The following is a 14,804-nucleotide window of genomic DNA, read 5'->3' on the forward strand; positions in this document are numbered from 1 at the left end:
GGGTACATTTCATAAAAAGGAAAATACAGACAGTGGAAATAGAGGTAGAAATAGAAGAGTTCAAGGGTGGAAGTTCATCATGTGTGTGTTGGGGGACAAGTATAATGAGGACCCGGTCCCCTGGGTTTCAGTGACTTAGGGCAGCAAAGATACAAGAAGTGCAAGAAATACCTACTTATCCTCAATGGGAAAGATGCCACAATTCAACAGGAGTAGAATGAATAAGAAGGAAAGTTTACTGGACTCAACTATGAAGCTGATGGTGTATCCAGCTTTCTATGGGATTTTAAACATTTGCTTGAAAAGAGATTTTAAAGAAAAGGATTTCATTTCATTTTTGCTTCTTTTGGAAAGCTCTCATGTATAATTGATTGATCCCATTCCTGAAGAACAGAGTTAATGATGCTGTTTGGCTGATGGTTCCAGAAGGTGCAGGAGCCAAAAGACCTGCTTCAAACGAGGGCATTTGTATGGCCTCAAAATGTCAGGATGGTGCGGATGCTGAAACAGGAAATAAAATATGTTAATTGTTTTATGTTTGGATAATCTACTTTCTTCCATGTGAGAGTCCGAGGAGCATTCAGCTTTGAAGGAAATGTAAGACTTCAGCATTTAAAAGAGCAGTCCTCTTTTCAATACAGGCACACCGCACACTATTGCTCCTTCCAGATACCCCATTTTTTTACACATTGAAGGTCTGTGGCAACCTTGTGTTGAGTAAATCTACGAGTACTATTTTTCCAACAGCATTTGTTCACTTCATGTCTCTGTGTCATATTTTGGTAATTCTTACGATATTTCAAACTTTTTCATTGTTGTTATATTTGTTATGATAATCTGTGATCGGTGATCTTTCCTGTTATTACATCATTGTTTTGGGGCTACCACCAATGTGCCCATATAAGATGGTGAGCTTAATCCATAAATATGGTGTGCATTCTGACTGTGACTGGCATTCCCTGTCTCTTTCTCTTTCGTGGGCCTCCCTATTTTCTGAGACACAATGATATTGAAATTATGCCAATTAACAGCACTACAATGATCTCTAAGTGTTCTAGTGAAAGGAAGAATCAATGGATATGACAGACTATTGCTGTCTTACTTATTTATTTATAATATAATTTATTGTCAAATTGGCTAACATAGAGCATGTACAGTGCACTCTTGGTTTTGGGGGTAGATTCGTATGGTTCATTGCTTACATACAACACCCAGTTATTGCTGTCTTATTTTAATAAATTGCCATAGTCACCCAAACTTCTGATTAGTCAACAACCAGCAACACTGAGGCAAGACTTTCCACCAGCAAAAAGATTACAACTCACTGAAAGCTCAGATGATGGTTTGCATTTTATAGCAATGCAATATTTTTTATGTGTATTTATTTAGAGAGAGAGAGGGAGAAAGAGAGCATGAGGGGGAGGGGCAGAGAGAGAGAGGGAGAGAAAGAATCCCTGATGCTTGATCCCGTGAGCCATGAGATCATGACCTGAGCTGAAATCAAGAGCTGGATGCTAAATCAACTGAGCCATCCAGGTACCCCAGAAACATAATATTTTTTTTAAATTAAGGTCTGTACATTATTTTTTAGACATAATGCTATTGTACACTTAACTAGATTACAGTATAATGTAAAAGTAACTTTTTATATGCATGGGGAAAGCAAAAACTTTGTTTGACTTGCTTCATTGCAATATTCACTTTATTGCTGTGGCCTGGAACTGAACCGGCAATATCTCTAAGGTATGCCTATAATTTTTATTTGTGAAAACTTCTTTGTAAACTGAAAAAAGAAAAAATTTTTAAAAATCTAATGAAAAAAATTAGTGATAGCTGTATAGAAAAAAAATCCCAAGATAACTCCAACTCTTTCCATAATGAGTAGATCTTTAATATAATTTAAATTTATAGCCATTAATGGTAACCCTTTATAGGTGGCCAGGCAGTGACTCCATGTTATAATTAAGACTCTGTGACTCTGAATGTTTTTCCTTGCAAGGGTGACTGTTCTTTTATAAATAAAGCTGGGGTGACTTTGATCATTTAGATTCACTATAAACAAAATAGTTTGGTTTCAGCAGAACAGGAAGTGCAGAGCAACTGTTTTAGTTTGTCACAATATGATGTAAAATGTTCTACATCCTAAGACTGAACTACTAATGGATAACCAAGGTACTCCAATGCTTTTTTTTTTTTTTTCATTCTTTCAGCTTTTTTCTCTATTGGCCAACCCCTACAATAAAAACGAAATTTAATATCTACCTCTTTCCAGAGCGAAGCAGGTCAAATCCTTCATTTATTTGTTCAAAAGGTAAAACATGGGTTATTAATGGATCAAGTGAAAACTTCTTAGCCATAAAATCAGCCACAAGTTTAGGGACAGAGTCTTTACTCTTAAAGCCTGAAAAGAAAATAACATCATTGTAAGATTCAGCCATGAGTAAGAGGAGAATTGGAGAGGGGGCTTTCCGAGTAGAATTGAAATGAAAGTGTGTAGAAAGTGCTACATCCCACAGACTACAATTATTGAGGTTAATAAGAGATAGTGTTTCAGTATCCTTTTGCCATGGTTAAACTTTTTAAAAATCCATCTAGATAAACTAGGGTCCTTAATTATTAACTCTCTCATAGAGAAATTATACTATGGGTGGTTATTCCCTTATTCAAGGAGCAAATTTAGCGACTACCTAAATTTAGGCAATGAGAGCACACATGAATGATGGATTTCCTGGGTCCTATGAGTATTCAGTGCCTTGTGCAGTCATGAGTATAAAAGAAGTAGTACTGAGAGATTCTAGTTAGTTTATGGGGATACTAAAAAGTGTGTCTTGGGGGCACCTGGGTGGCTCAGTCGGTTAAGCGCCCGGCTTCAGCTCAGGTCATGATCTCGCGGTTCGTGGGTTCGAGCCCTGCATCGGTCTCTGTGCTGACAACTAGCTCAGAGCCTGGAGCCTGTTTCAGATTCTGTATCTCCCTCTCTCTCTCTGACCCTCCCATGTTCACTTTGTCTGTCTGTCTCTGTCTCTCTCTCTCAGAAATAAATAAAACATTAAAAAAATGGATAAAAGGTGTGCCTTGGAAACTTCTGTGTGCATCCTTATGTCTATATCTAGTTCATTTAGCCATGTTGCCTTTTAAAAACATCTTTTTAATGTTTATTTTCGAGAGAGAGACAGAGAGACAGAGTGTGAGCAGAGGAGGGACACACACACACACACACACACACACACACACAGAAAGAGAGAGAGAGAGAGAGAGAGAGAGAAGTCAAAGCAGGCTCAGCCTCTGAGCTGTCAGCATAGGCCCGATGTGGGGCTCAAACTCACAAACCTTGAGATCATGACCTGAGCTGAAGTCGGATCCTTAACCGACTGAGCCACCCAGGTGCCCCTAACCCTGTTGCTTTTTATTTTTTTTATTATTTAAAAAAAATTTTTTTTAATGTTTTATTTATTTCTAGGAGAGAGAGAGAGAGACAGCATGAGCAGGGGAAGGTCAGAGAGAGAGGGAGTCACAGACTGAAACAGGCTCCAGGGTCTGAGCTGGCAGTCAGCACAAAGCCCGACGCGGGTCTCGAACCCACGAACCGCGAGATCATGACCTAAGCGAAAGTCGGACGCTTAACCGACTAAGCCACCCAGGCGCGCCCCCCCCCACCCCGTTGCTTTTTAAAAACTGGCTTTGTCACTTGTAAAACGGAAGAACTCCTGAAAATAAGAATTCAGCCATCAAGCCTAAGTACATACCACCAAAAATTGCTCCTTTCCAGGTACGTCCACTCAATAGCATCATGGGGTTCATAGAGATATTTTGGGAATGAGGAGCTACTCCTACAATGACGCTTACACCGTATGACTCTTGGCAGCAGGACAAGGCAGCCATCTGGAATAAAATTAATATTTAGCATCATTTGGGTGAATTTTATTTTCTTTTATAGAGTGAATTTTCTGATAGTCTACACTAATGGTGCATGGTATCATGTAACATTGATTTAGCTAGATTGTGAGTGTGTACAGGGAAGAGATTATGGCTTTTGCTTTTTCATTCCTCATTGTGCCTAGGATAGTGTCATGGTTTTAGGAAATGCTCAAAAGATTTTTTGAATGAAATAGTGGATGAATGAGTCTGTTGTATATGCTTAATTCTTCCTTATAATCGAGGCAAACATCATCACAAACATATCTATTTATTTATCTATTAAGTAGTTATTTTGAATGCGGTATTTGAACCAGGTGTTTTAATGGTGAACAAGATACAAGGTCAATTACATCATCAAAATTGGTCACTTTGTCTACTTGATGGTCTTCTGGGACTTTAAAAGAAAGCCTCCCCCTCCAGCCAAGTTTTTAAACATATTCCATAGTAAGAGAATTGAGGATTCTCCAGCAATATATAATAATTAACCCTTTGATTTTGGAGCGTGATGTTTAGAAGACCAGATAACCTCAGAGCATGTGGCTATTGGATATTTGGTATCTTCAAGTGAAGTAACAATCTAATTTCACAGGAGAAAATGGAAGGAAAACAACAGAAAAAGGGTTTAAGGAGAAAGGCTATAGCCTTGGAACTTTAGCCATCTGAAGTTAATATATTGTCTCAAGTCAAGGCTACAAAAAGTTTATTCTTAGAGTGGTTCTCCCTATTATCATTACTGCTAGGATTTACTGGAAAGCGTCAAAAGGGGGATTTGTTGGTTTCTGGGGACTTTTCTTTCAGTAGGATTCTAGAGAATTGTGGATAGGTGGGATATAACTGGAAATGTATTCCTCCTTGCAGTTGATGATATTTATCATTGAAAGTAATGTGTGTATATTCCAAAGATGATGTAAACACTGCAAGATCAGAAACAGCACTGCATATCAATAATACTAGCTAACATTTACTGAGCTTACCATCTGACATGTGGTGCTTTAGTATTCGACATGCATTATCTCCTGTAATTTATAAACAGTGCTATGAAGTATAGATCTCTTAAATTTTTTGGTGGAAAAATTTGTTGACTTTCTAAGGTATTCAGCCCAACACATACTTCTTGGGTGCTAACTATGTGCCAGGCACTGTGCTGTCTGTTGTGGCAAAATGAGGCAGCGTGGTAAGTGGCAAAATGCTGTATTTTCTGTTAATAAAACGATACTGGTCTAAAATTGCCCATTATTCCTCTGGACAAAGTATGATATATGAAAGAAAATGGAAGTTTCTTAAAACATAAAATACCATTAAACCATTTCATTATGAATGTGAGGGAAAAATCAAACTCGCCAATTTGAAAACAATTTCTATTACCCATATTTACTTGTTTGAATTTTTTTTACTAAAAATTAACAAAGTAAAGTCATAGTGGCTTAATTAAAAAAAACTCTTTCCTCTCTAAAGGAGAAGTATTACTTGAGACAGATTTGCTGAGCTTATCTGACTAAAGATTTCTCATAATAATAAATTGAATAACCCAGATAACCAGCAGGATGTGGAAAATCACCATTCATAGTTTTAAAAATATTATTTATATATAATATTTATATTCTCCTGCATAAAACTATACTCTGGAATGTGGAAGCAGATATCTCAAGGCATTTCATGTTACATACCATGGTGTCAAGCCGCCCAATGACTTCAAATGAAAAATCCACACCGCCACCACTCATCTCCTTCAGCACCTCATGGATTGGTTTCTTGTAGTCCTGAGGGCTGATGCACTCAGTGGCACCCACCTCTTTGGCTTTTGCAAATTTGTCTTTGTTGATGTCCACCCCAATAATCCTGGCCGCTCCTGCTGTTTTACAGCCTATGATAACAGACAAGCCAACTCCTCCAAGGCCAAACACAACACAGGTGGAGCCCTGGGTGACCTGTGTTTTCAGAAAATGCAAAAATAGATTAAATGATTGCCACTGGAGCACCTGGGTGGCTCAGTTGGTTAAGTGTTCGACTTCAGCTCAGGTCATCATCTTGCTGTTTGTGAGTTCGAGCCCCACACTGGGCTATGTGCTGACAGCTCAGAGCCTGGAGTCTACTTTGGATTCTGTGTCTCCCTCTCCCTCTGTCCCTTCCCCTGCTGGCACTCTGTCTTTCTCTTTCAAAAATATATAATCATTTTAAAAAAAAAGATTGCTAGAAAATGCCTAAGCTATATAAAGTGCCATGCCTTGTCTGTTATGAGGAGCTATTCAAACTCTTACGTCCAGCCTCCTGCCAAATCTCTTGGCTTCGGTTGCTTCATGTTTAAATTGAGGTGGTTGAATTAGATGAGTGGTTCTCAAACTTTGCTGGACATAAGACTCACCTGGGGAGCTTTAAAACATCTCAGTGCCTAGGTCACAGCTTATAACCAATTCCATCAGAATCTCTGCAGGTGGAACCCAATCCCCAGGTGACTCCAGTTGGAAACCCAGGCTGGGAGCCAGTGGATTGGACGATCTTTGTACCCTAAATGCCAGTGACTCCCATCTTAAATCAAATCTAGTAGCTCAAATCCATCAACAGCCAGTTTTAGTATATCACACACAGAAATGCAAGTTTTGGGAGATGAAATAATAAGTAGGAAAGATTATTCAGGGAGACTGAAAAAATAATTCAATCAAACCCTCAATAATCAAGTACTTGTTTCATTAACTTTGAGAATCATGAGAGTGTCATGAGAGCAGTAGTTAGCTGTGAAACATGTAACAGTTAGCCTTAACTTAGAGAAAAGCCTAAGAACAGGGGAAATTTAATAGATAACTAAGATAATATAGCTTGAGTCCACTATGATCTTAGTGGGTCTTTATCCCTGCTTTAAAAAATATACTAATAAACATTGTTCAATGAAAAGTTGGTCTATATTTTATTAACGGCTGAAAACAATTATGAGTGCTCTCAGCTTCTTCTCTGTGTGTAGGCCTCAGCTAGACCATCTGCTTAAACAGATGATGAAATTGCATAAGGGACTTAGTGCTAAATCCTCAAAAATTTAGAAAACATGTGCTTTCAACTGTTTAAATTGTCTAGGGACTGTTTAGTAAACCCAGTCTGTTATAATCAGCCTTCAGTGTGGCTGTTAATATTTCTCCTGTCCCAAGTAACCATACTCTGGGATGCAACACCACTTTTTACCTTAGAAAAATTTGAGAACTGTTATTATGATCTAAAGGTGAAGGTAATTATATATCATGGTTTAAGATTCAGCAGGAGTTTTGAGAGATAGACTAGTCACAGCTCTCATACTGACCAGATATGAGATCTTGAGCAAATAGCTTTATGTCTCTGGGTTTCCATCTCATAAAATGAAGGAATACTGCCAGATTTCCAGCTTTTTGGGAAGAGGAATTTCTGTTTAAAGAATTTCTCTTTAAAATATACCACCTCTGAACTGTGTGTTTATACATGTGTGTGCAGGAAATGAGATGTAGCAGTGAAATCCCCTAATAACTGGATTAAATGTCAAATGCATTATTGAAGCTTCATTACTTCCTTTGTAGGGATCCACAGAATGGGTGGGTTAGTGACTCTTGGTTTTGAGGTATATTATATAAGGCTTTGGAGTCTACTGTTGATCCCAATTCTGAGAGTAGAAGATTCATGGACTAGATGCTAATCAGAGGTGATCCTTTCATCTTATTTACTTTTGATGCCTCAAAAGCTAGCAGAACCTACTATGCCTGATACATGTTGGTGTTAACAGTACAATAAATTACTAAATGAACTCCCAGCTCTAAAATTTAGTAATTACATAAAGAAAAGTATACAGTAATTGTTGAAAATTACACCTTTACTCTTTCTTAACTAGGCATCAATAGCATTTTCATCTGTGATAAATACATTTTCTAGGATATGCTCCTCAATTCCTTCTGAGGGCATTTTTCCACTCATAACTGATACCCTAAATTTTATCAATGTTATTGTGGTAGCAGGAGGAAAGCTTCCAGCTAATCTATAAAGAATGATCTCTGATTCCTATGAGAAATTGCTCTCCTCTTGGTTTTTGATAGTCTGAGTGTAACTGGTTTTATCAACCATTGTCAGTCCTACCTTGGCAACTTTGACTGCAGACCCATAACCAGTAGAAAATCCACAGCCAATGAGACAGACTTTCTCCAGTGGTGAGGCTTCATCGATCTTGGCCACTGCCATCTCATTCGCCACTGTGTACTGGGAGAAGGTGCTGATGCCAAGGAAATGGTAAATGGGCTTCCCTCTGCAGGTGAACCTGATGGTACCATCCTGCATGGTTCCCCGGGGCATGTTCAGACTGGCCAGTGTAACACAGAGACACACAGAGCATGAGAGAGTAGCATAACTGATGTGCAAATCCATTGCCTGTGTAAGGATAGTATCAGAAACTTACTCGCTTTTCAAGCAGAAATTGCCTTCTGGGTGTTTACAAACATTGCATTTTCCACACTGGGGAGTAAAGAGTGGAATGACTTTGTCACCTGGAGGGTATAAAACAAAGTCTTCTTAAATTTCTACCCAGGAATTAATACAACAAGAACCAGAAGCTTATGCATATGTATTAGAGGTATGTGTCTTTGAAATCGCCAAGAAATAGGGTTCACCACTATGTCATTGGTCATTACCTGCCAGCGTTGTTATTGGTTTGGGTTTCTATGTGCCTGAAGACTCTCAAAGAGGAAATGCAAATATTGGAAACAACATAGATTAAAAAATATTTCTAGCATATTAATAGTTATCCACATAAAATTTTCTATGTATTCACCCTTTAACCCTAAAAATATTTATCTATATTAATATAAAATTAGGGTAAAATAAATATTAAAAATAAAATAGTACTTTGTCACAAGTCACATTTAACCATGGTTAAAGGTAATAACAGGTATTGTCTATGGCAGGATGTCTTCTGCTAGGTCTATTTCATTCCCTTCCATCTAGTCCGTTTTGTTCACTGAATGTTCAAGAAGGGAGGCCATACTGGAAAAGGAAATCAATGAATGAATCTCTTCCCACCTCAGAGTAGATCATGTAGATTCAGTTATAGCCTTCTGGCCCCCAACCTGTGAAATCAGTACAGAACAGTTTCCATATAGTGATTTGGAGAATCAGGACATAGACTTTTGTTTTCTTAGTTTGTCCCATTTGTAGTTCTCTTTGGACCTGACAGAAGATAGTACTCAGCAACACTCAAATGGAAATTATTTGTTTATGAACTCTAACTTTGGCAGGCACTGCATCTCTCTTGATCGTTATGTGTTCCCAGGATCTAACCTGTTGCCTGACATCTAATAGGTACTCAGTAGGCACTTGCTAAAGGAGAGAATACATGAGTGCATGAATGCATACATGTCTGAGTCAGGCAAGGAGAGAAGAAAGGAGGAGACCTATATTCTAGTCCCAGCTCGTCCATGACCTTCTGCAAGGTCTTTCCAGGCTGGATGATTGTAGTCCTGAACTGTGAATTCCCTAAGTGTGAATTCTGTACCTGGTTTTACTGTAGTCACTCCTTCTCCAACACTTTCCACAATGCCAGCTGCCTCATGGCCTAAGATCGCAGGGAGAGGCGTGATAATCGTTCCACCAACTGCATGGTCATCTGAGCGACAGATTCCTGTGGCCACCATCTACACGGGAAAGGGAGGATGATTAGATTCAGAAAAGAATACAACCCTTTTCTTTTCCTCATCAAACAATTTGGAATAGCACGTAAAACATTTTTTATGAAATAAACTTATTTAATATACAAAAATGTATCCTTATTATAGAAGTAGAAATTGCAGATTAGCACTAAGAAAATTGTCACTTAAATTCTACCATCTGATGCTAGTTGATGTTGAAGTCTTGATGTACATCCCTTTGCACTTTTTTCTTGTACAAACACATAAATTCTTTTTTATTTTATTGGGATTAGACTGTATATACCCTGGTCCCTTTTAAAAAATTTAACAACTTGTATTTATATCTTTGCTTGACAATAAGTGTTTGGATCACCATATAAAAAGTGCCTTTTAATGGATTTTTGCTTATTTCCATTTTTACCATTTTCAGAATCTTTTGAACTTAAAATTAAATAGGAGTGGAAAAATGTTTCACCTTAATACGAACTTCATGGGCCTTAGGAGGTGCGACCTCCACCTCCTCAATGGAAAAGGGTTTCTTCAACTCCCACAGCACAGCTGCTTTGCATTTGATTACCTGGAAATTGAATAGAAAGGTGATACTAGTTTTTCCCCATTCTTAAAGTCAAGGATAGTGACTTTCATTTTGTTATGTGCAACATGTAGCCCCCTGTCTGGAACCTAACAAGTGTCCCATAGAAATGAAGGACCCCTGATTTACAAGGGGAATAAAAATACCTTTTTAAAAAACAGGCAAAGCCATAACACAAGGAAAGAGAAACAGGATCAGCTATAATGAGACATTGAGATAAAATGGAATATATTCTTTTAGACCATCTTCATGTTGCTTTTTGTTTTCCAAGGGTTGTTTATTCCTGCTATTTTCTAATGTGGTCCTTAAATCGGTTGTTTACCCACAACTGTTGGCTGGTGTGTGAAGTTCTAAATCCACATAATTTTGCTAACAGGTTTAGTGCTGTTCACATAAAAGCTATTGCCCTCTTGCTCAATTCTCTACTGAAGCCCAAGTAATCTAACTTTATGATTTCAGTTACACATTTGCCTCTCTGACTAGGATGAGTTTTCTTTCCCTACTTGCCTGTTCTCTTCCCTTGACTCTTTTCCCTACTGCTTGTGGGTGCTACTTGCTTGCATCACTCATTTGAAAGTTAGCTCTGGCAGTGCTGTTTTGTAGTCTATTTATGTACAGAAATTCCTTCCAGATTAGTTTTGCAACAAAAATTGCAGAGGTTACAGCTGCATACACACACTCACACACACCTATGTATACAGGTCCGTGTGTATATATTTAAAAATGGGAGAATGGTGTGCTTGAATTTCTAGCTAGCACAGTTCACCCACCGGGGTTCTGAAAAGTAAAAGTTGAAAACATATTTTTAGTGGCTGGGATTGTAATATAAAGCAGTCTTCATTGTTGCAAAGCTTACACAGTTAAGGAAGTTTTCTTCTAGAAAGAATTGACGTAATTGCAAATATGATAAATTTTAAACATGAATTTATCCTTTTGAAAATTCATTTTCATGTCAAATCCTCCCAGGCTGCAAGGTGTTTGCCATGGTCAGTGCCCCAGTAGATATAAAAATTCTTGGGAATAATATTTTAGGGGTAGATAAGTCCTGATTACAAGGTCCTATCCCAGGCGAGTTACATACTTGATCTTTAAACCTCACAATGATGTTACCAGGGCAGTATTATTGAATTCTTGGTCTTATTTTACAGATGAAAACATTGAGGCTCAATTGACTCAGAAATTGAGTAATTTTCCCAAAGTCACAAAGCTGACTGTTTAGAGAATTAAGATCAATGCATGGCAGTGAAAAGAGCTTAAATAATAATAGCAGCAACAGTATGACAGCAGTGACTAACATTTGTTGAATTATTTCTATGTACCAGGCACTGTTACAAGTCCATTACAGTATTAATTTATTAAATTCTTACACCACCTTATGCTATTTAGCATTTGAGGAGAATATAATGCAGGAGGGGTAAACATAAATGGTGTTATTACAAAGCTAAAAGTGATTGACGCTGCATCCAAAGGCAGAGGATTTGTTTTCATTAATACATTTGGTTTGCATATTTGCTCTCCGAACTCCTTTTAACCTGAGTTTTGGCATATTTAATTGTTCTTTCCTAACTTTTCTTCATTTGAAATGTAACTTGCCATTGTAAATGCTAACCAGTAATGAACAAAAATAAAGAGATTTGGAATAAGAAAACTGACATTTGGTGACCCATGTGATTTCCAACCAATCTTATTGATATAGGAATGTTGTCACATGATGTGTATAGAAACCTCAGAATCTTTAAGTTATCATAGCAAGATAGTATATTGTGTGATCCACTCCAATGTAACACATGTCCTAGAAACAGTTGCACAGGCTTTTGTAATTAAGTTACACAACATGAATTGCTTATATTGAATGACCACATGTGTTTCTGTGCACCAGTAAGCACATTGAACAAATGAGCGTGAATCCATGAAAAACTTAGAACTGATTATCTCTGTTCTCAGTGCTAATAAGTGATTCAAACTGTTATCACTGTTATTTTTACTTTTATTTTGTAAAACCATGTTGACTTTTGTTTGGAGAAGATACTGTTCCATTGGATCTCTGTGGAAATTTCTTGGATTATGCACAGTGGGGCCTTTGTAATTCAGAATTTGTATGCTGATGTTGACTTACTTATAGCCTTGATGGTTTTAAAGTTTTGATATCAGTGTGCCTTTTGTAAGAGGTTTCATAGTAAGGTTCAAAATATATTTGAAAGTCCTCTGAATCAAATTCCTCTCATAAAACTTTTGTGAGATCTAACTTTCCTGTGTTCCTAAAACGAATATGATTACCAAAACAACATATTTAAATTATGGGTTTTTTTTAATATAAAGAAAACTCCTTGATTAAAAACATAGAATTTTATTTTTTTCTTAAATAGCTTATTGTCAAGTTGGTTTCCATACAACACCCAGTGCTCATCCCAACAAGTGCCCTCCTCCTTGCCCATCACCCCCCTTCCCCTCTCCCCCACCCCCATCAGCCCTCAGTTTGTTCTCAGCATTCAAGAGTCTCTCATGGTTTGCCTCCCTCCCTCTCGCCAACTGTTTTTCCCCTTCTTCTCCCCCATGGTTCTCCTTTCCCCTCCCCCTTCTCAACCCATGTTGAGTTCCTCCTAATCCACCTCTATGTGCCAACATATGGTATCTGTCCTCTGCCTGACTTACTTCACTCAGCATAACACCCTCAAGGTCCATCCATGTTGCTACAAATGGCCAGATTTCATTCTTTCTCATTGCCAAAAACATAGAATTTTAGATTTACAAATCTATTTATGATTGGCTATAACTACTGCAAATGTATTTAATACAGGAAGTAAAGACTTTATTAGGTACAGATGCTATACATTCTTGATAAAGATATTTAGGAATAGCCTATTTTTAATTGTAGTTTAGTATACATTGCATATTGAAGCACACAATCTATATTGTATTTCAGTATACATTGTTTCTAATTTATATATGAATTTTAAATTATTCATTAATACTATATCTTTGTGAATTATATAGTAAGAATATATTTCCAAAAGTAGAAAACAAATTTTTTGCTTACTTTTCCTGCTGTGCTCATGGTTCTGTTTTCTCTGCAGACCAGGAGACTGGTGAATTCTTATAGACTTTTTTCTGTTTTGAGTAGATAAAGCTGATATATTATACAGATATTTTGTTTGCTTGAGTATCCACCCATTCCACACATGTGATCTGGGGCCTTTAAGCCACACCTATCAGCTTTTTCTCAAGCCCAGTCAAATCAGAAAGAAAAGCACACTGAGCCAGCATCCAAACCGTTGATTTTGTTTGCACCATGCCAATTTCAGTTAATATATTGGTTTCCTTAGATTCACTGTGTCCCTACCCCTACATTTTAATCTCACTCTCTTTTTTTCCGCTAGATTCCGTATTTCTTTTCTTTCCATCCCACATAAGGTGTTCAGAGTTTTTTGCCCTTTGGGTGAGGTGATCTCCAACCTCTAGTCCGTATGTTGCAGCTTGAAAAGAGGAGTCAGGAAGCAGCACACATGATGTTGGACAGAGAGTGCTCTGAGCCAGAGGAACAGGTTTGATTTAGCACTCTTTTCATAGAAGGAAAGTTGGACAGCAGTGAGTCACAGCACAGATGCTCACCTCTACCTGTCATAACAGGGAGTTTGGAGCAGTGGTTATAGCATGGCAGACCCTATCCTTACTAGCTGTGTGCACTTGGATTTATTATTTATCTGTCTTTGGCCTTAGTTTTCTTACCTGTAAAAAAAAAGTAGGATGACTGTTAGTACCCCCTGGAGAAGTTGTTTGAGGAAAACTGAGATAATCCTTTTAAAGCACTTCTTAGGGAGCCCGACAAATAGGACAACCTTCAGTGAATATTAACTACTCATTAAACTCACTAAAAAACTTTAGTGCTGACAACCTTTCTTTTTGTTCTCCCAGCCCGCTAGCGGCTGAATGTTAATGTTCTCTGTGGCCTCAACATGCCTTTTGTGATATTTCAGCTTTTCAACAATTGTGCGGCCAGTTTTCAGTAATAAATCTACTTTGTTTGAAATACAGAGTTTTCTCTTTTCCTAACTGGACACTGATACAGTTCTTGGCACCAAAAGTGCTCCCAGAAGCATACTCTCTAGAAAACCAAAGTATTACACAGACTCAGTTAATTTACCCAGACTGGGTCTTTTTAATGGTTACTAGTGTTGACATAGAAAGCACTGGAATGAGTATGTTAAAGGGAGTTGAGAAGAAAGGAAAAGAATCCAGAATCATCAAAAGAAGAGAAGTCAATAGATGACTAACAGGACCTGCTTACTCTTTTCCACTATAGATTTAGTGTAGGTCTCATTTGCCACATTTTGCACACCACCCATATGTTTTCAAGTACAAGTTTTGCAGAGCACTTTGAAGGTGTTTGAAGTATAGTGCCTTTTGAATCCTTACATGATACGGTCACTGAAAATGTTATGCTCAGCCACATATGCCTATTTGCACGATGCTATGGAACTTGTTTTAGAATTTTCATTTATTTTGTCTTTTAAGAGTCCTAGAATATAACCAACTCTTTTGTCTCTGTCATTTTTCCCGTGTTTGATTTTTCATTTTCATTTTTGCCAAAATTATACGTTCATATACATAGGCAAAACTTTTTTCTACAAAGCCTCCTAAGAAAAGCAGCTGTATTTGCTTTCCTACTT

At 37.6% G+C, this 14,804-nt stretch overlaps 1 protein-coding gene across 1 annotated transcript; it reads right to left on the minus strand.

Annotated features, from left to right (window-relative positions):
• Positions 1-244: 244 nt before the first annotated feature.
• On the minus strand, positions 245-13,208 carry LOC144230116 (alcohol dehydrogenase E chain). Its single transcript, XM_077762321.1, has 9 exons — positions 13,175-13,208; positions 10,021-10,122; positions 9,413-9,551; positions 8,321-8,408; positions 8,005-8,224; positions 5,586-5,846; positions 3,747-3,882; positions 2,263-2,401; positions 245-501 (listed from the first exon to the last, which is right to left on the minus strand). Exons 1-9 carry the CDS (start codon positions 13,190-13,192, stop codon positions 477-479), a joined length of 1,128 nt encoding a protein of 375 aa, XP_077618447.1. The 5' UTR covers positions 13,193-13,208; the 3' UTR covers positions 245-476.
• Positions 13,209-14,804: the final 1,596 nt, after the last annotated feature.

This window comes from Crocuta crocuta, unplaced genomic scaffold, assembly GCF_008692635.1.
Source record: "Crocuta crocuta isolate KB4526 unplaced genomic scaffold, BGI_CrCroc_1.0 scaffold83, whole genome shotgun sequence".
Taxonomy (NCBI): Eukaryota; Metazoa; Chordata; class Mammalia; order Carnivora; family Hyaenidae; genus Crocuta; species Crocuta crocuta.